At 36.2% G+C, this 19,613-nt stretch overlaps 1 protein-coding gene across 1 annotated transcript in view; it reads left to right on the top strand.

The window, feature by feature from the left end:
- Positions 1-19,613, top strand: part of NBAS (NBAS subunit of NRZ tethering complex) — a 167,790-nt gene that overhangs the window by 33,859 nt on the left and 114,318 nt on the right. Inside the window, exons 16-21 of the mRNA XM_058178795.1 lie at positions 72-197; positions 2,023-2,174; positions 6,385-6,522; positions 7,100-7,178; positions 7,384-7,488; positions 8,895-9,031. Of these exons, the coding sequence (XP_058034778.1) occupies positions 72-197; positions 2,023-2,174; positions 6,385-6,522; positions 7,100-7,178; positions 7,384-7,488; positions 8,895-9,031 (737 nt within the window). The remainder of the gene's footprint in view (positions 1-71; positions 198-2,022; positions 2,175-6,384; positions 6,523-7,099; positions 7,179-7,383; positions 7,489-8,894; positions 9,032-19,613) is intronic.

Below are 19,613 nucleotides of genomic sequence, written 5' to 3'. Positions count from 1 at the left end.
GTATCAGAGAAGCTGACCCTTGTAATGGAGGCCAGGTGAACTGCTTTAATTCCTATATGCTTTGTTTTTAGATTGATAATGAAGAATACGGGGAAGCTTTGTCACTAGCTCAGACATATGAACTTGATTCTGACCTTGTTTATCAGAGGCAATGGAGGAAATCTGCTGTCAGCGTGGCTTCTATTCAAGATTATTTGGTAGGTTTTATTATTGAAATACCCGAATGGGAGAACTCGCCATAGCGTGCTTGCGATGGCCAATTCGCCACACTCAACACGCCATGGCCAATTCATCACGGTCAACTCACTGTGGGAGAACTTGCCATGGCCAACGCGCCTCAGGGAACTCTCTGTGGGACAATTCAACAATTCAATTTAATTATTTAAAATAATTAAAATTTTATTTTAATTTTTGTCGTTCACATTTTATTTTGTCCCTCCTTTGACATCCTTTTTTTAATGATTCTATTTGACTGTTTCTTCGATCCAATAGTGAGTTGGTCATGGCAAGTTGTCCCATGGCGAGTTGACTGTAACCAGTTGATTGTAGTCAGTTGGCTATGGCAAATTGGCCACAGTGAGGTGTCATAGACCCTGGAAAAACAGTATGTATATGGATCTTTCCAGATTCTGTATCTACATAGAGCTTTGCAAATAAATTTAATAAGTATGTAAGTAAGTACAGGTAATCATCAACTTGCAACAGTTGATTTAATGACTGTTCAAAGTTACAGTGGTACTGAAAAAAGTGACTTATGACCATTTTTCACACTTATAACTGCTGCAGCATCCCCATGGCCACCTGATCAAAATTCAGACAGTTGGCAATTGACTCATATTTATAGCGGTTGCAGTGTCCCAGGGTCACGTGATCCCCTTTTCTGACCTTCTGACAAGCAAAGTTAATGGGGAAGCCTGTTTCACTTAACAAACAACTGGGACAAGAAAGGTTGTAAAATGGGGCAAAATTCACCGAACAAATGTCTCACTTAGCAACAGGAATTTGGGTTCAATTGTGGTCATAAGTTGAGGACTACCTGTAAATAGGGTTATCTCCCTGTTCACTCTTATTCTATTCCTCAAAAGCCATTCCTAAGGATTAAAGAGATTTTCTGCAGTGTTATAGGGAGGAGTTATATTGAAAAATTGAATGTGTTTAGCCAGGCTTACCTGCATAGAAGAGTGTGTGTGCTTGATGATTTTGATTACAAGTTTTGGCAATATATTAGGGAGTATTATTATTTAGCCAAGGAAGCTAATGTTTTCTATCATGTGTACAAAAGTAGAATTGAACCACGAGTTAATGAAGTACCGTATATACTCGAGTATAAGCCGAGTTTTTCAGCACGTTTTTTGTGCTGAAAAACTTCCCCTCGGCTTATACTCGGGTCTATACGGCTTATACTCGAGTTTTTTTTTTTTAAAGCTCCTCGGCTTATACTCGAGTATATACGGCTTATACTCGAGGTTTTTTTTTTTCTTTTTTTCACATTTTACCGGACGGAAGCCCTGCCGGTGCAGTGAGAGGGCGGGGCGGGGGAGCCGCCAGCCTTCTCAGCTGGGGGAGGGAGGGTTTCCCCAACCGGTAGGTGCCTCATTTCCCACCCTCGGCTTATACTCGAGTCCCCAGTTTACCCCAGTTTTTGGGGTAAAATTGGGGACCTCGGCTTATACTCGGATCGGCTTATATTCGAGTATATACGGTATGTTAAAGCCTGCCAATGAATTGAATGTAGCTTACTGGCTTTAATTTCCAAATTCTGCATTAGATGGGAATAGTAAAGTGCTTTCCATGCGGAAAAACTCAGGATCAGCTCATAGTATCTTTTCAGGCTGTATAAGATTTTTGTCCAAAATATTGAAGAGAATATTTATTGGGGAGGCTGCATAGATCATAAAGTCCTAGATGGACACATGGATTAATTAGATGTAGTGAAGCATTCAAAATGTCCCTTTCTTACTTTATCAAAACGTTCTAAAAATGTCAATGTACTATTTTCCCTTGTTATTTTTTGTGGGGCAGAGCAAAATTAAGAAGCGTTCTTGGGTACTTCATGAATGCCTGGAAAGAGTTCCTGAAAATGTGGATGCTGCTAAAGAATTGCTGCAATATGGTTTAAAGGGGACAGACTTGGAGACTCTTATAGCTACAGGGAAAAGAGAAGATAGTGGCAGGTTTGTTGGAATGGTTTATTGATTCTGCTGTCTTCTTTTGCGGTCTGCTTTAAGAAAATCTCATAGCCCTTGCTTAGAAATAACTTGTGAAGGATGCATAATCTTCTCTGGTTCCTTTTGAATACCACAATCTTACAGGAAAATGAAATGCACGAACCTGGCTTCTTATTACAAAACAATTTTCAAAAGAATAAAATTTGATTCAAAGATGAATTACAGTAGATACATGCAAAAACATTTTTTTTTTCACAATAGGAGTAATGCTCTTGGAATCTTTCATGCCTGTAATCCTCCTGGGTACAAGTTTGATTCTGTTCTGCTAAATAAGGAGCAGGCATCTAAATGTACTTGGGACGTTAGAGCAGCTATTTATTTATAGATTTGTATCCCACTCTAAAACCTAGCCAGGTTGGCTGGCCTGGGGGGTCCTGAAGGAGAAGCTGTTAGCTGGAGGTGGCTGGTTCACTAACAGAGAAGACACCCCACGTTTTCCCTCCAAATGCTTCTTTTTTTTAGTGTGCTTTAATTTTTCTTATCACCTTAGTCCATTTTCATATTTATAATCACTCAAGGCTTGTCTTATCCTGATGGAAGCCACTCAGAGTTGCCTGAACCGTGGAATGAGTGATAGAGAAATAGATGGATAGGATAGGATTAGTGATGAGTTGTCCCCGGTTCGGACCGGTTCACAAGAACCGGTAGTAAAACCAGCAGGAGGCTCCGCCCACCGACCCAGATGTCATCAGGAAGGTTCTGTGCAGAAGCGTGTGCGAGCAAAGCAAGAGATTGCACACGGTCCCTTTGCAAATCAGTAGTAAAGGTAAATAGAACCCACCACAGGACAGGACAGGACAGGACAGGACAGGACAGGATAGGATAGGATTCTTTATTGGCCTTGTGTGATTGGACACACAAGGAATTTGTCTTGGGTGTATATGCTCTCAGTGTACATAAGGAGAATAAAATACATTCATCAAGAATAAAAAGATACAACACTTAGTGATAATCTGTAGTCATGAAAACCTTTGAAAGGCTAGTGCTTTCCTACCTGAAAACCACCACGGATCCGCTGTTAGACCCCTTGCAATTTGCATACCGAGCAAATAGATCAACAGATGATGCTGTTAATATGGCTCTGCACTACATCCTACAACATCTTGAGTCTCCAAAGACCTATGCAAGGGTCCTTTTTGTAGACTTTAGTTCAGCATTCAATACCATCATTCCAGACATTCTTCTAACTAAGCTAAACCAGCTACAGGTACCGGAACAGACTTGTAAGTGGATCACAAGCTTCCTAACAAACAGGAAGCAGCAGGTGAAGCTAAGCAAGATCACATCAAATACCTGTACAATTAGCACAGGGCCCCCCCAAGGCTGTGTGCTCTCCCCACTTCTCTTCTCTCTGTATACCAATGACTGCATCTCCAATGATCCATCTGTTAAGCTACTGAAGTTCGCAGATGACACAACAGTGATTGGTCTCATTCGAGACAATGACGAATCCACATATAGACAAGAGGTCGAACGACTAGCCTTGTGGTGCAACCAAAACAATCTGGAACTGAACACACTCAAAACCGTAGAAATGGTGGTAGACTTTAGGAGAAACCCTTCCATACTTCCACCTCTCACAATACTTGACAACACAGTATCAACAGTAGAAACCTTCAAATTTCTGGGTTCTATCATATCGCAAGATCTCAAATGGACAGCTAACATCAAAACATCATTAAAAAAGGACAACAAAGAATGTTCTTTCTGCGCCAACTCAGTAAGCTCAAACTGCCCAAGGAGCTGCTGATCCAATTCTACAGAGGAATTATTGAGTCTGTCATTTGCACCTCTATAACTGTCTGGTTCGGTTCTGCAACCCAACAAGAAAAACACAGACTTCAGAGGATAATTAGAACTGCAGAAAAAATAATTGCTACCAACCTGCCTTCCATTGAGGACCTGTATACTGCACGAATCAAGAAGAGGGCCGTGAAAATATTTGCAGATCCCTCGCATCCTGGACATAAACTGTTTCAACTCCTACCCTCAAAACGACGCTATAGAGCACTGCACATCAGAACAACTAGACACAAGAACAGTTTTTTCCCGAAGGCCATCACTCTGCTAAACAAATAATTCCCTCAACACTGTCAGACTATTTACTGAATCTGCACTACTATTAATCGTTTCATAGTTCCCATCGCCAATCTCTTTCCACTTATGACTGTATGACTATAACTTGTTGCTGGCAATCCTTATGATTTATATTGACATATTGACCATCAATTGTGTTGTAAATGTTGTACCTTGATGAACGTATCTTTTCTTTTATGTACACTGAGAGCATATGCACCAAGACAAATTCCTTGTGTGTCCAATCACACTTGGCCAATAAAAATTCTAATTCTAATTCTAATTCTAATCAAGATTACTGATATGCTATCAAATCATACTAGGAAACAAATAAAAACAATATAATTGAAAGATACAAGCTACATGGTTATAGTCATAAGTGGAAGGAGATAGGTAATAGGAAGGATGAGAATAATAATAGTAATATAGTCTTAGTAAATTATTAGTTAAGTGTTGTGGGAATTAGTTGCTTAGCAGAGTGATGGTGTTCTGGAAAAAACTGTCCTTGTGTCTAGTTGTTTTGGTGTGCAGTGCCCTATATCGTCTTTTTGAGGGTAGAAGTTGAAATAATTTATGTCCAGGATGTGAGGGGTCTGTAGATATTTTCACAGCCATCTTTTTGACTCGTGTAGTATACAGGTCCTCAATGGAAGGCAGGTTAGTAGCAATTGTTTTTTCTGCAGTTCTAATTATCCGTTGAAGTCTTTGTTTGTATTGTTTAGTTGCAGAGCCAAACCAGACAGTTTTGGAGGTGCAGATGACAGACTCAATAATTCCTCTGTAGAACTGAATCAGCAGTTAGATAGATAGATATCATATCAGATAGATAGATAGATAGATAGATAGATAGATAGATAGATAGATACATAGATAGATACATAGATAGATACATAGATAGATACATAGATAGATACATAGATAGATAGATGTAGATAAAGATTATTTTTACAAATAACTTAAGATGGTGAACATGTCCAATACACCTTCCTCCTATTTTCCTTATAACAAACAACCTGGGTTGGGATTAGAGAGCCCAAAGTCATCAGCTCAAAGCCACCCAGTTGACTTTCATGTCTAAGGCGAGACTTGAACTCACACTCTCCCACTTTCTAGCCTGGTGCCTTAAACACTAGACCAAATTTTTCATAGGCACACTGTTTTCTATGTATAAGTGCCAAATAGCATGATGCATTTTCCACTTGTAACCCCTGGACTGTGAGTCAGTCCTTAAATCCTACTTGGGACAATTTTATCAAGTGATCTAGAAATGTTATAAATAAAACATACTATGTTTTGCTGAAAATGACAGTTGCAACTGTTCTGTTAAACATCTCTTAACAAAATTTTCACAAAAGGCAAGATAAAGTTTTTAGCCAGTTGTTTCTCACTTAGTTGTCTTTCAGAGAACAGAACCATATTGCTGTCTGCAATTTTATAAGCATTTCTTTTAAATGTGATTTTTGCATCTAAGTATATCTGGACATTTTAAAATTGTAGTCTTAGTAAGTTATACATACCCAAGCCTATTTTGCTAAAATAAAAAAATACATAAATAGCAATACTTTTTAATAAAGTGTTCCCTGATACTTTATTGTATAGAGTATGAGCCGCGGTGGCGCATTGGTTAGAGTGCAGTAGTGTAGACTACTTCTGCTGATCAGTGGCTGCCAGCAGTTTGGCAGATTGAATCTTACCACGCTCTAGGTTGACTCAGCCTTCCATCCTTCCAAGGTCGGTAAAATGAGGGCCCAGATTGTTGGGGGCAATCTGTAAACTGCTTAGAGAAGGCTGGAAAGCACTATGAAGCAGTATATAAGTATAAGTGTTATTGCTATTGTATCAGTGTAAACCCATTATATTGAAATATTTAAGATGTTTCATTTACTAAATAAACAATAAAATATTTTATCTACTGAAAAGGGCAAAAACCTCATGGATTTGTTTTTGCTGAGTATGCCTTTAATTTTTTTTAAACATATATTGTAATCTAAAAGTTCAAAAACTGTAAATTGAACAAAAAAGTTGGTTATTGATTAAATAACCAGTTTTTTAATTATTTCATTATTGTTATTCTCTCCAGATTTATTTTGCCGGGCGACATAGACATTGATGAACTACTTTATGAAGAATTTTTAACACCAGAGGAAGAAGCAGAGTATAGAAAGGAGCAGGAAGCCATAAAGCATCAAGAACTACTAGAATCAGTAGACTTCTCAAAGTAAATGAATTTGTCAAGTTCAGTCACTTCTTACTGTTTTGTAACGTTCACATACATGTTTGTGAATAGTTAAATACATTCTATTTCCAATTGTATTAATATACAATTTGACTAAACAGTAATATTTGACTAAACAATAATCTTTGAACAGTCCAATTTATTGAATTTCCTGTTGAGGTTTAAAATGTGAAAACAGGTACATCAATCAAACGCTAATTTTTTTAGTTAGGTTGTCTAATGCACAACTGATGGCTTTAAAACAGCTTTTCTCTACCTGAGGTTCTCAAGTTGTATTAGACTTCAACTCCCTGAGTTCCTATCCAGCATGTGAATGGTTCCTCTAGAGCACCACTATCTAATATAAGATATTTAGTTGGATTCCAGGGGTATTGTATGGGACATCCAGGTGATCAAATAATACTGCTAGTCATACTTAAAGCTAGATTGAAATTACTTTTAAGAGGCATATTTCTTGCTTAAAACTGGATCTCAATATGTATGATTTTATTTGGATTATTTTTTTCTTACTATTATTTGAAAAGATATAAAACCCTCTCCATCATTTATTAAAACACAGATTAACTCTGGAACAGAAAGAATTATGTCGCTGCAGGTTGAAACTACTAACCTATTTGGATCGGCTTGCAACATATGAGGTACACCAAATTTAAACTGTGGGTTGTATTGGTTGACTTGCACCTTATCATACAAAATTTTTGAGATTTTTCATTTGATCTTGCTTTATATTTTCAACCTGTTATTTAGATTTTCATTATCACAAGTAATGAACATCAAGACTTAATTTAAGCCACATGTAAACTAAGAACTAATATCTTTACTTAAATATTTCTTTTTCTTTAGGAAATCCTTGGAGGACCACATGCTGCTGAGCAAAATTATGATGCAGAATTTTTCAGGAAGTTCCGCAATCAAAATATTGTGCTTTCTGCAAGAACATATGCTCGGGTATAACCTCTCTTAACTTCTATGAAGCTTTTCCTATATATTAGAAGTTTTTTTTAATTGGTATTTAATGACGCCAGCATAAAATGCAGCACAACGGTTCTCAGGTCAATATGGAAGTAAATCATGTTGAGTGCCAGCAGCTTATTCTCAACCAAAGTATGGTTGTACCCTTGGAATCCGATTGAAATATGATTCTTATTTGGTATACACAGTAATTAATGTGGTTTCCTACTTGTGTGATTGTCATCTGGTATGGGATAGAGAGTAAAGGGCCCTTTTGTTCCTTTTTCCCCATGGCTTGATTGCATACTATGAAAGAAATTGTGTCTATCAGACACTTTCTGTTGGAAGGTAACAAGTGAGTCCTCTTTTAAGTGATCATACTTCCCCTTCTGGGGGAAAACAGTCTTTTCTATCTAAATATTAATGATGTGCTACTTGCTGATGAAAAGAATTCTGAGAGATTACTCTCAGTTTATTGATCATAATTAATGGATACTTAACATGCAATATGATAATTACCTGAAAGGAAGATATCTCCCACCAAGGACAAATCGACCACCCCATAAAGAATACAGACAAGGAAACCTTGCAGTACCCATCTTTTCTGCTAGTATTGCTAACTTTATCTGAAATCTACTCCGAAGCAATTTCTAAGTAAATGTGTGCATGTGACACACACACACGTTAATGTGCATTTGTGTGTGCGCACATATACCACCAGGAGTCACAAAAAAGGCAGACTCTGGTTAAAAAAAAATAGTAAATGAATTTAATGCTACCAATTCAAATTAATTGCTTGTAAAAAGCATACTCTGTTAGTAAAATTAATTTAGTTTCATCTTAGTACTTATCCATGTTTTGTCTCATATATAAGTCACTTCCACACATAGGAACACATAAATACCTCCCCCTCCCTTTTTTTTTTTCCCCCAGGAGGATCGGGGGTGGGAGGAAGGAAAACAAGAAAAAGAATAGAATGGAAATTGCGTCAGAAAAAGCTGTACTGTGAAAAAGAAACTATTTAGCTATAGAGAAACTATAGGATAATTATTTAACGGTAACAAAAAGAGTAAATAGTGGGCAAGCAGCCGTGCCCAAGCACCAATTAATCATCAAGACCACTCCTGCATTTCAGCAGTATTTTCTGTAGTCGTTCACCTTCATGTCATTGTTTCTTTATTTTCAACAGTGTCTTTTATTCTCAGAAAATGTGGAACAGCACCCTTTACCCCCAATTTACAAGTAATTCAAAGAAAATTCTTCCCATCAGTAAATACTTCTAAAGACTGACTTACATTTTTCAAAAAAAGAAAATTACTTGACTTCCCATTAATTTCGTGTTCAGTTTTTTTAAGCAGAATGTATAATTTTTTCTGAATATTAAAGCAGAACTTTATGTCTAGGAAAGTAATGTAAGAGGCTTGGAGATTTTATTTACATATCATGGATCAGATCTGCTTCCGTATCGGCTGCCAGTTCTCTCCAATTTTCCTGAAACTACCTCCCCACATGAATATTCTTTTTTGCTGCCTGAAGCTTGGTGAGTGTATACTTGCTGTCTACACATCAATGGAAAATTATACATTTCACTTTTGAAACTCAGAGATTTCAGTTTAATAAAACGAGCAGAATTCCTGAGTAGTAACTTAATTTAAAATATAAGCTGCATGTGCTGTTTAGGAGAGATTCCTAACACATACATTTGTAGCAAAACTTTGCTCATTTTGTTGCTTTTTTTCTAGAATTGATTAGTATCTAATTTAGGTACAAGATGTATACCTTAAGGATGCCCCTTTTTCAGAAGTGCTTTTTCCTCTTCCCACTTCAATAGTCATTGATCATCAGCAACATTTTCATTCTTTATTAAAATTACGTGTGTGTTTGCAGTTTGGGATTACCTATCATTTTCTTTACACATGTTCTTTGTTGAAGAGTGGATGAATTCCCTTCAACTATTTGAAGTCTGTTGTTATCTAAGTGCATGCCTGATTTAGTAATCAAACCATGAGACGCTGCTTTGTCCCATGTTGGATTACTGATTCATCCACTTCAGTATCCTTTATAATACTAACTAGCCATTAGCTCCTCTGGGTTTCGCCTAGTGGGGAAAGAACTTGGTATCTTTTTCTTTAGAACATATACTGTATCACTGACTACATTTTTGCTGTTTGTGGAAGAATAGATTGCTGTAGACATCATCTTAAGGCTGACCAATCTGGTATTTATTCACCCTTATCTGGAAATATAAGTGATGATGCAATATCCCAAAGGTGTTTTTTCAAGAGGCAATTGGACTTTCTCGTTTTTCTTTGAAGACATTTTGCTTCTCATCCAAGAAGCTTCTTCAGCTCCGACTGGATGGTGGGGAATGGAAGGATTTATTTTCCTTGCAGACAGCTGGTCATTTGCATTCTCTAAGAGAGTCTTTGTGACCATTTGGAGGTTTTGTCTGTGTGCTCAGGGGTCACCTGAGTAGTGCAAAAGTATGTGGATCCTTCTTGGAACTGCTGAAAGGACCGTGTTGTGGAGCTGTGCTTTCTGCAGGATGTTTTCTGCCTTGTGTCCCTTCACTGTTGAACACAGGCACAGGCTGTTGGGGATGAGTCTGTGTTTTCTGCACCTCAAATTGAAGCACAAATGGTTCCTGTAGTCTGCCATTTTTCTGGAAATCTGTTCATACTCCTGCACCATTCGAAGGGTTTTCATCCCAAAATCCATAGCTGAATGTCTATGGAGATTATCAGTCATCCAGGTCATAGTTGTCCCAAAGGTGCTTCTTCAAGAGGCAACTGGACTTTCTTTTTTTTTCTTTTTTTCTTTGAAAACATTTCGCTTCTCATCCAAGAAGCTTCTTCAGCTCTGACTGGATGGTGGGGAATAGAAGGATTTATTTTCCTTGCAGACAGCTAGTCATTTGCAAGGAATATAAATCCTTCCATTCCACACCATTCAGAGCTGAAGAAGCTTCTCAGATGAGAAGTGAAATGTCTTCAAAGAAAAACCAGAAAGTCCAGTTGCCCCTTGAAGAAGCACCTTTGGGAAATCCATGACCTGGATGACTGAGAATCTCCATTGACACTGATAATGCATAATACTTGATTCCTTTCCACTTTTTGATTCCTTTGTCTAAAAAGAATAGTTAAGGTAGCTTACCTGAAAGAAAGCTATTTTTTTTATGCAGACAGTTTCTAATTAAGTATTAGCATCAAAATCTGATAAATTTGCAAGATCCGAAACAAGCATATTCTACTAGTATCAGCATTTGTGAGAGCTTGCAGTAATGAGGAAAAGTCACTTTCAAGTGTGTTCTGGATTCTTACATTCAACAGTTTGGGGTATTTAATAGTTTTACTCATTGAGTTAGCTTCATTTAAAAGAAAGCAACTTTTGTTCAGACAGGGCCTTAAAGGAATGAATACATCTGAAGTTGGCATGATGTATTTACATTTTAGATAAAATACGTTGTAATTTTTGGTGCTTGTCAAAATAAAAGCTGTCTTTCTACTCTTTTCTTTCAATTTTTAAAAAAAGATAAAGGAAACGGCATTTGCTAGTCTAAATTATAGGACTTTTTTATAGTACCCAAGTCATATTGTGACTATTTTGAATGTGTTGAAATATTTTAAAATTTGAGACATTTTAAAAACATTTTAAAAATCTCCCTCCCTCCCTCTCTCTCTCTCTTTCTCTCTCTTTTTACACACACACACACACACACACACACACACACACACACACACACACGGTGACTTAACTTTTTTCTTAGCAAAGTGAAAAGCCTATTAGCAACCTAATCAAATCATCATTTTATATAGTTCATTTCTCAGATAAACCATCTGGCTGTTTCTGGGGTGATAATGTTGCTGCTATTGTGCCATGTTAAGGAAGCCTTTTCAAATTTTAGTGCAGTGTGAAAATGCTTCTCATGCATAAAATAATAGTTCTGCTTTTAGATGTGACATGACTTTTTTCCCATTAATCCTTTCTCTTGAGATCCTCTCTGTTCCAGAAAATACTGTTATAGAGATACAGGTGAGAGTTGGACTCTCATAAACTAAATGCAGAGGAAGAGATAAATATAGCAGATCTTGGTTTGGGCACCATGGGCTTTTCTTAATTTAGGGTCTTGTCCAATTCCAGAAGCTGTGTTTAGAAACCAACTCACTGTTGTTTGTCAGAAAATTCAATTTCAAACTGATCCAATCAGAGTCACTGTATTAGTGAGATGGATGGCACAGAAATTTAATAAATAAAGAAATTTGTAAGTATTCTCGATTTAGGACTTGATGACAGTTTGAAGTTATAATGGACTTTCAAAAAGCTACTTATTATTCATCATTGAAATCACATGATCACATTTTGGGCATTTGGCAACTGGCTTGCATTTATGACCAGTTGCAGTGTGCTGTGGTCACATGGCCATGCAATATGGGCAAAAATGTCCATTGGATATGCTGGATTTGTTTAACAACCATTTGGTTATTGAATGACTATGCAGTTCTCTTAATGATTCTGTTGACACATTTAACCATTGTGAAAACAGTTTTAAAATTGAGTCCAGTCAGATGGAGCATCAACATACAACCTCAATGACTTACCCATTGTAAGTCGGGCCCATTGTAGCTGTAAGTTGAGGGCATCCTGTAGAAGAGAGTTCTGCAGTTCACCCAAAAGCCTGTGGAGGGCCATGTGTGACTTATGGGTTGTCTACATTAGTTGCCACTAATTTCTATCTGCAGCATAGAAAAGACTACTCTTGTAGTATTGAGAATGGTACTAAGAGGATGGACAGAGAGGGTAATAATAAAATCTATCCAAATTTTCCTTCATGCCTTTTTAGTCTAGTGAAAGGAGTAATGTAATTTTCAGAGATAATTCTTCGTACAGTTTTCTAATAAGCCTCCTTTAGAAATCTGGAAAATCTTCAGAAAAGCATAGGAGATAATATAGAGTGGTTAATTTTCTGTTCCCTTAATATAAGCCTCTGATGGATGAAAAAGCCTTCTGCCACTTGGTTTACCACCCTTTAGTTCAAAACACAAATCAGCATTCATAAATGTGAGAGTGAGAAGATGGGAAAAATGGTCTGACAGGATGGGACATTAATATTTTGGGGTAAAATGTCTTTGCTTTTTAATATCTACAGATGACATATTTGTCTATTTCACCCTGTCAACTTTTTGTCATTGTGTTTTCTTCTATCACTGTTAGCTTTTAGTTCTAATTTTCAATTATTTAGTCTACAGGCAGCAATTCTAATGATATGATCTTAATAGAAGTCAAAAACAGTGATTTTCCCTCCTTTCAAATCTAGTCTCTTTTTAAAAGCTGTGGTAGGATTGAAAAAACTGATAAAACAGTGTACAGTGTTTAGATACTCAGACTGAAGGGACATTCTTTGTAATTTAAAAAAATATTAAAACTTCGATGTATTCTGAGGAGTGTAGCATCTCCTTTAGAGATGTTTTAGAACATCTCTAAAAAATCATGCCCTTCATCAGCAATAAAACTGCATATAGCAGGGGTCTCCAACCTTGGCAACTTTAAGATTTGTGGACTTCAACTCCCAGAGTTATTTGGGAGGTGAAATCCACAAGTCTTAAAGTTGCCAAGGTTGGAGATCCCTGGCATATAATTTAAGCCTTGTAATTTTTTGTTTCTGTTTTCAATGCACTAAAAATAATATTTCAATGTTTTAGTCGAGATATTAGTTATACAGAGGAATCTCAGGTAAATGATTTCCTCATCAGCTGTAATTTTTCTGAAAAGCCATTTAGGGCTGCCATGAAAGGTGGTGAAAGAGAACTATATTTTTAAAGCAACGGTTCATAAATATGCTCCCTTGTCTGCACTAAATTTCTTTCAAATGTTTTTTCTAAGTTATATCTTTTGATGTTTGACTGATAACAGCTCCCATAATACAGTGTCTTATTAAATTAATTCAGCTAATTATGAAATGAAGGGAGAAGTAAAGTAATTGATAGCCAATTGGCATCCTGTGTATTTGAGAGAGCTGAAGACTATTTTCAGTTGGACTGGTATGCTATTAACCTGTGTTTCTTTCACTTTTAGTATCAGATCCCTGTATTGAACCTATTGACAAAGAGACCAGATTATTTGCAGATAATCAAGTTGTTTGTTTCAATCTTTGCTGAGCATTTACAATGCATTGATTGAATTACTTGATGTGAGATAGCAGGTTTCTGACAACTTGAAGCTGTTAATTATGCCATATTTTGTTAGAGGCAATTTTCAATATTGAGGTGTCTATCCACTATCTACAAAGAATTGTGATGGCACTGTGGATAGAATTGCAGTGGGTGGGGGCGTGTCAGCTGAGGAGAAAAGCAAAAGGAGATTCTCCGGAGGCGGAAGCCTGGTGGAGAAGCAGGCGTGGCCAAGGGTAGGAGGCAAAAAGTCCTAAAACCCCTTGTGAAAGTTTGCACAGCAGGGATTATTGAAACAAGCAGCAGCTGAACCTTTCAAGTATATCTTTATCTTTATTATGGCCTTATTGCCAGAAGACGCAAGATACATCAAATATGTATCTCAAATAAGTGCAGAGACACACATACCTAAAATCAATAGATATAATCAAAAGTAAGCATAAATTGGGGGAAAAATGAACTTAGAAAATAAAAGAGATGGTAGTGGCAATCACCAAGATTAACAAACATCTGCTGAAAACCCTTGACAAGAAAACTTCAGGGACTTGTCCAGGCAATCTCTAATAATTAGTCATAATTGAAGAAAAAAGAAAAACAGTAGGGAAAAAAAATAAGTAGAACCACAAAGTTGAGCAGCCCAGGAGGAAACATTGGAATCCTGATCAGACAGAAGAAACAATAAATAAGGTTCTGACTTACTGCAGAATATTGCTTCAGGATGAGATAAATAAATGTCATTCAATATTTCCTGTAAAGAGAGCAACAGAGGCTCAAGATTTCCTCAGAACTCTCCCTGTAGGGACAAATAGACTAATGTAGAGGAATCTATTTCTGGTAAAATTGTTTAAAGTGTCTGGGTTATTTCATTTAAAGAAATGAAATGACATATACCATCTATCATTCCAAAATAACTAGAAAAATGAATTATGTTGCCTTAAATTGTGCTTGTCAGCAAACAGTTTCCAAAACTAGATTATTCCTCTCCCTCCTACACAAACATACACACATATCTTTTTTGTAGCATCCAAGTCTACTATGAGGGATTGGAAGATTTTTCCAAGCAAAAGGGGAATTGGCACGGAAAACTAAGGAAAAAAAATGTTGTATAATCAGAAAAACAACATATTTTCTGAAGAAGGGGTGATAATTAAATTCAGTTTATTATATTTTAGGGTGGTTTCAAGAAAAATGTAGAAATTAAAGGACGTTTTTCAAATTCTGTTGTAGAAACTAGCCAATAAAGTTTGAAGGAAAGGAGGAAATTATCGCAAAATTAAGGCCACTTCTTCATTAGTCTACTGGGGCATATTTTTATGATATTTTATGATATTATTATATTTCTCAGGAATCTTAATCAAACATTATTTATTTTATTTCTATTTCACATTTCTAAACTGCCCATCTCCCTCAAAAAAATGCATGGAAAAGCATACATGGAAATAAATGTAATTAAAGGTTATTGGGTTTATGTGTAAGTAAAAAGCATTAGGACTGAGCTTTAAGTGCAGTTCATTTATTAGCATAAATTGAATACATATTTTAAAGATAACTTGGACTAGTCTGAAAAGAAATCTAAAGCAGGATCGGCTTGTTTAGTAATTTGATAGAAGACTGTATTAACAAATCCCAGGATGGTTGGCTAACCTCTAAGACATTAAAAACCATCCTAGAAGAAGACAGTGAAATCCCTTCTCTATTGTGGCAAGAAAACTGGGCCTGTTCATATGGATTCAACTTTGGTTCGAGGTCTTTTACTATTTGATTCTAAAGACAAGCAGTGGAGAAGTCCAATTTTTTTTTACTACCGGTTCTGTGGGCTTGGTGGGCATGGCTTGGTGGATGTGGCAGGGGAAGGATACTGCAAAATCTCCATTCCCACCCCACTCTGGGGCCAGCCAGAGGTGGTATTTGCCAGTTCTCTGAACTATTCAAAATTTCCGCTACCGGTTCTCCAGAATTTGACAGAACCTGCTGGATTTCACCCCTAATACAAAGGTTTTTATGCATTGTATTAGGAACAGAACATGCAGAGTATGCATTGCTTATTATATTTGTTGATTTGGCTCAAAATGTTTATTTTTAGCAGAACACATTACTACAGGTAGTCTTCGACTTACAATAGTTCATTTAGTGACTGTTCAAAATTACAAGGGCACTGAAAAAAGTGACTTATGACCGTTTTCCATGGTTAGAAGCTTTGCAGCATCCCCATGATCATGTGATCAAAATTCAGATGCTTGGCAACTGTTTCATATTTATGACTAGTGCACACAAGGTCATGTGATTACCTTTTGCAACCTTTTGACTAACAAACTCAATGGGGAAGCCAGATTCATTTAACAACTGGGTTACTAACTTATCAATTGCAGCAATTCACTTAACAGCTGTGGCAAGAAGGGTTGTAAAAGGGGGCAAAACTCATTTAACAATTTTTTTCACTTAACAACAGAAATTTTGGGCTCAATTGTGGTTGTAAGTCGAGGACTTCCTGAACTTCTAAATAGTCTGCTTCTGACCTAATTAACTTTCATGAGAAATGAGTGACAACCAACTTTAGTGAAAGAGAAATTTGTATGATCTCTTTCAAGACTTTGTAGCAAACACATTTTAACAGACCTATCTTTTTTTTTTTCATTTATTTTATCTCCCACTGTAGAACACAGCTAACATTTATTTTTGTGTTAAGCAGTTATCAAAGTTTTCTCCTGTTGGATCCAGGCCATCACATCTATATTTTATTTTCTATCCCTCGAATGCATTATCTATTTAATTTTTACATAGTATGAATGTGTACCTTCATGTCTTGATTTTATATGTTGAATGTAAAATAAGACATATAAGACTATTTTATTCATAAAAGTACAAAAGCTTGTTATAATAGGGTTGCTTTCTCTTCTATGTTGAAGGCTCAAAAATGTTTGCAAGTTCTTGCCATTGGTGTGACAATATATCTAGTTTATAGGAACCAGTTGTAAGCATTCAGTCTTTACTGCCAAGGAGTTCTTTACCCCAATGATGTCATTTAAAAAAAAAACTTTACAAAATATCTAATGGAAACAATAAATAAATAGTCACGATGAAAGATGTTCCGGTGTCTTGGAGACTTTTTCTAGCATTCAAATGCCTGAGGTGCATTTAATCTACTCTTTGAAATACTCCCTAGATAGCATTTTGCACTTAATTTTAGGTAGCATAATTTTCTCTTTACTGGCAGAGTGCTGATATGAATTCCCTGGCTATTTGAAGCTTGAAACCCTCTAGGAGAGGCTATAAAATTATCTCTTTACAGGGAGGAGAAAACATATTATAAATGGTTCATTTTAAAAGACTTCACTTACTTACAGAGAACGAAGAACTTGGCATCTGTTGGTTTATAAATGTAATGGTCAATAATGTGAGTTTACTTTGGCCAGATGGTCTCTTGCCTTGGTTAAAAGATGAACTCTGGATAATTTTATTACAGAAAAGGCTTTTTTCTGCCTTAAGCATTGTGCTTAAATGGCAAACCATCTCTTATGTAGATTCAAATACAGGTTTCATTTTTCTTATTTCTTTATGCAAAATCTTAGCAGCTTAAAATAATTCAAAGGAGTATCCTACAAAACACTGAATTGTGATATAAGGATGCTAAGCAGATATTAACTGCTTATTACATTGCATTCAATACCCTTTCTTTAATAGAATCTTTAAGAGAATAAGCTATGTTTTTCAATGTCTTTAATTAAACATTATTTGTACAAGAACCAGAGATGTCATTGTTATAAACAATAGGGCCTTTGCTGTTAATTACATCTTGGACCCAACTTTTCGGTGTTCCCCCCTCAACCAGTATTGTGGATTCACTAAGCTTATCTAGTACTGGGTCCCTTACCTCTGTTTGCTTGCTTCCCTCTCTCTCTGTTTAACTTTGTATCCCAATGAAAATCTATGTCTGAAAAGTTAACCAAGATTCATTTTCTAAAACTTGATGGATCTCAGTGTATGATTTAGCAAAATGAGGCAAAACGAGACACGCTTGGCCTGCCTCATATTATTTTTAATTTAATGTCCTTCAACTTTCCTACAATGAGATATCTTAACTTTGAATTACTATCTTCCTTCTTTAAGTTTGTAATTTTCATCACTTTTTTTGCAATTGTATATTTATAAACATGCATTGCCATTTTAATTTTAGCACATATTATGTGCTTCAGATACTCTTCCAACATACATTTAATTTTTGAGATGATAGAAATACAATTCTTGTGTTACATGTTTGATGAGGAAATGTTTCTGGTGCAGTATCCAACCACAAGATGATGCTTTTAGCTTCCTTAATGATATACTATTGAAATAATCTAAAGGATTACCTGTTTGAATGTGTATCCATTGCCATGGCTAGCTTTGTGATATTTGCCACAGTCTTAAAAGAAAGAAACATTTACAAAAACTGTTCATTGACATTTAATGACATAGTGAAACATAGATTTATTTGTTCTTGCGCATTATAAAGCTTTGTCTTACTGCTTTGTGATTCCTAGGGCTCTATATATTAAGGTTTATTTATTAAGAGTAAAAGGAAACACACCAATTTTAATTTCTAAATTCCAAAATGGTTTTTTACGCTTCATCTGTTCTGTAATAGTATTCAAAAGGTACTTAACCTTGTTCTTTTAGCTTATTCATGTTAACAGTATAATCATCCTCTATCTGTTATATCCAATCAGTTCCAGATAAAGCCAAAATAAGTACATCATATTAGCAGAAAGGATTAAAACTCTTTATAGAAGTGCCTGATTAGGATTAACATTAATGTACAACATTAATATGTGTTGTATATTACATTGGGATGGATCAGTTCGAGAAATGAAGGCCACATAACATAGACATACTTTGCTCAAGTTACTATATTATTTGATAAAGCTGATGGCTGTATAAAGGGATTGGACATAAGCCAGAGGATTGGCCCTGTGTTTCCTTCTTATAGGAGAATATGAGTATATTGAAATATGAATAATTTATTTTTTATAAATAGGTAAAATGTAAAATTTTACAGCACGTTATGTAAATCTGTCTCCACCCCAATGTGTTGCCATGGTGCAAAAGAGAAACAAGAATTTCCCTGTTTACTTCAACCCTTCATTGCCCTGCCAGGATTGAGACAAATATGTTTTGACAAATAGGTTAGGTTTTCAAGCCCTAGTCTTTTCAGAACCCTAACTTGTGCATGAAGTCTTCAAATATGAAGAAATCCAAATCAGGGGTGTCAAACTCGCGGATGCATCCCACGCGGGCCAAACCCATCCCCACTTTTCGGAAGGGCAAAAAAGTCGTAATACGTCACATGATGACAATGTATCATCACGAGTTTGACAGCCCAGTTCTAAGCTAAAGAGGTACATCATATAAAGCATGTGAAGAGCAGTAGGGAACAGGTCAAGGGTATTATGGAAGAGGCATGCAGAAGCCCCTAAAATGGCCTAGCATTTCATGAGCTGCACCTCAATCATATGTGAGAGATGCTGTTTGGGGAGAGCAGGAGAAAGTACTGAAGAGAGGGGACACTTTTATTTATTTTTTATTTTTTATTTTTTGTCACAATATATGTAAGTATCATACAAAAAGATTATATAGTATATAAACATATATATGAGTAAATATTAGGAGGTATAAGCATATATATATATATATAGGAAGAAGAAAAGAAAATAGGACAGGAATGGTAGGCACATTTGTGCGCTTATGCACGCCCCTTATGGTCCTCTTAGGAATGGGGTGAGGTCAATGGTAGAGAGTTTTTGGTTAAAGCTTTTGGGATTATGGGAAGAGACCACAGAGTCAGGTAAAGTGTTCCAAGCACTGATGATTCTGTTACAGAAGTCATATTTTCTGCAATCTAGATTAAAGCGGTTGACATTAAGTTTAAATCTATTGGTTGCTCTTGTATTGCAATTAAAGCTGAAGTAGTCTTTAACA

This window comes from Ahaetulla prasina, chromosome 1 (assembly GCF_028640845.1).
Source record: "Ahaetulla prasina isolate Xishuangbanna chromosome 1, ASM2864084v1, whole genome shotgun sequence".
Classification (NCBI taxonomy): domain Eukaryota; kingdom Metazoa; phylum Chordata; class Lepidosauria; order Squamata; family Colubridae; genus Ahaetulla; species Ahaetulla prasina.
This window is presented reverse-complemented; position numbering and strand designations above follow the sequence as displayed.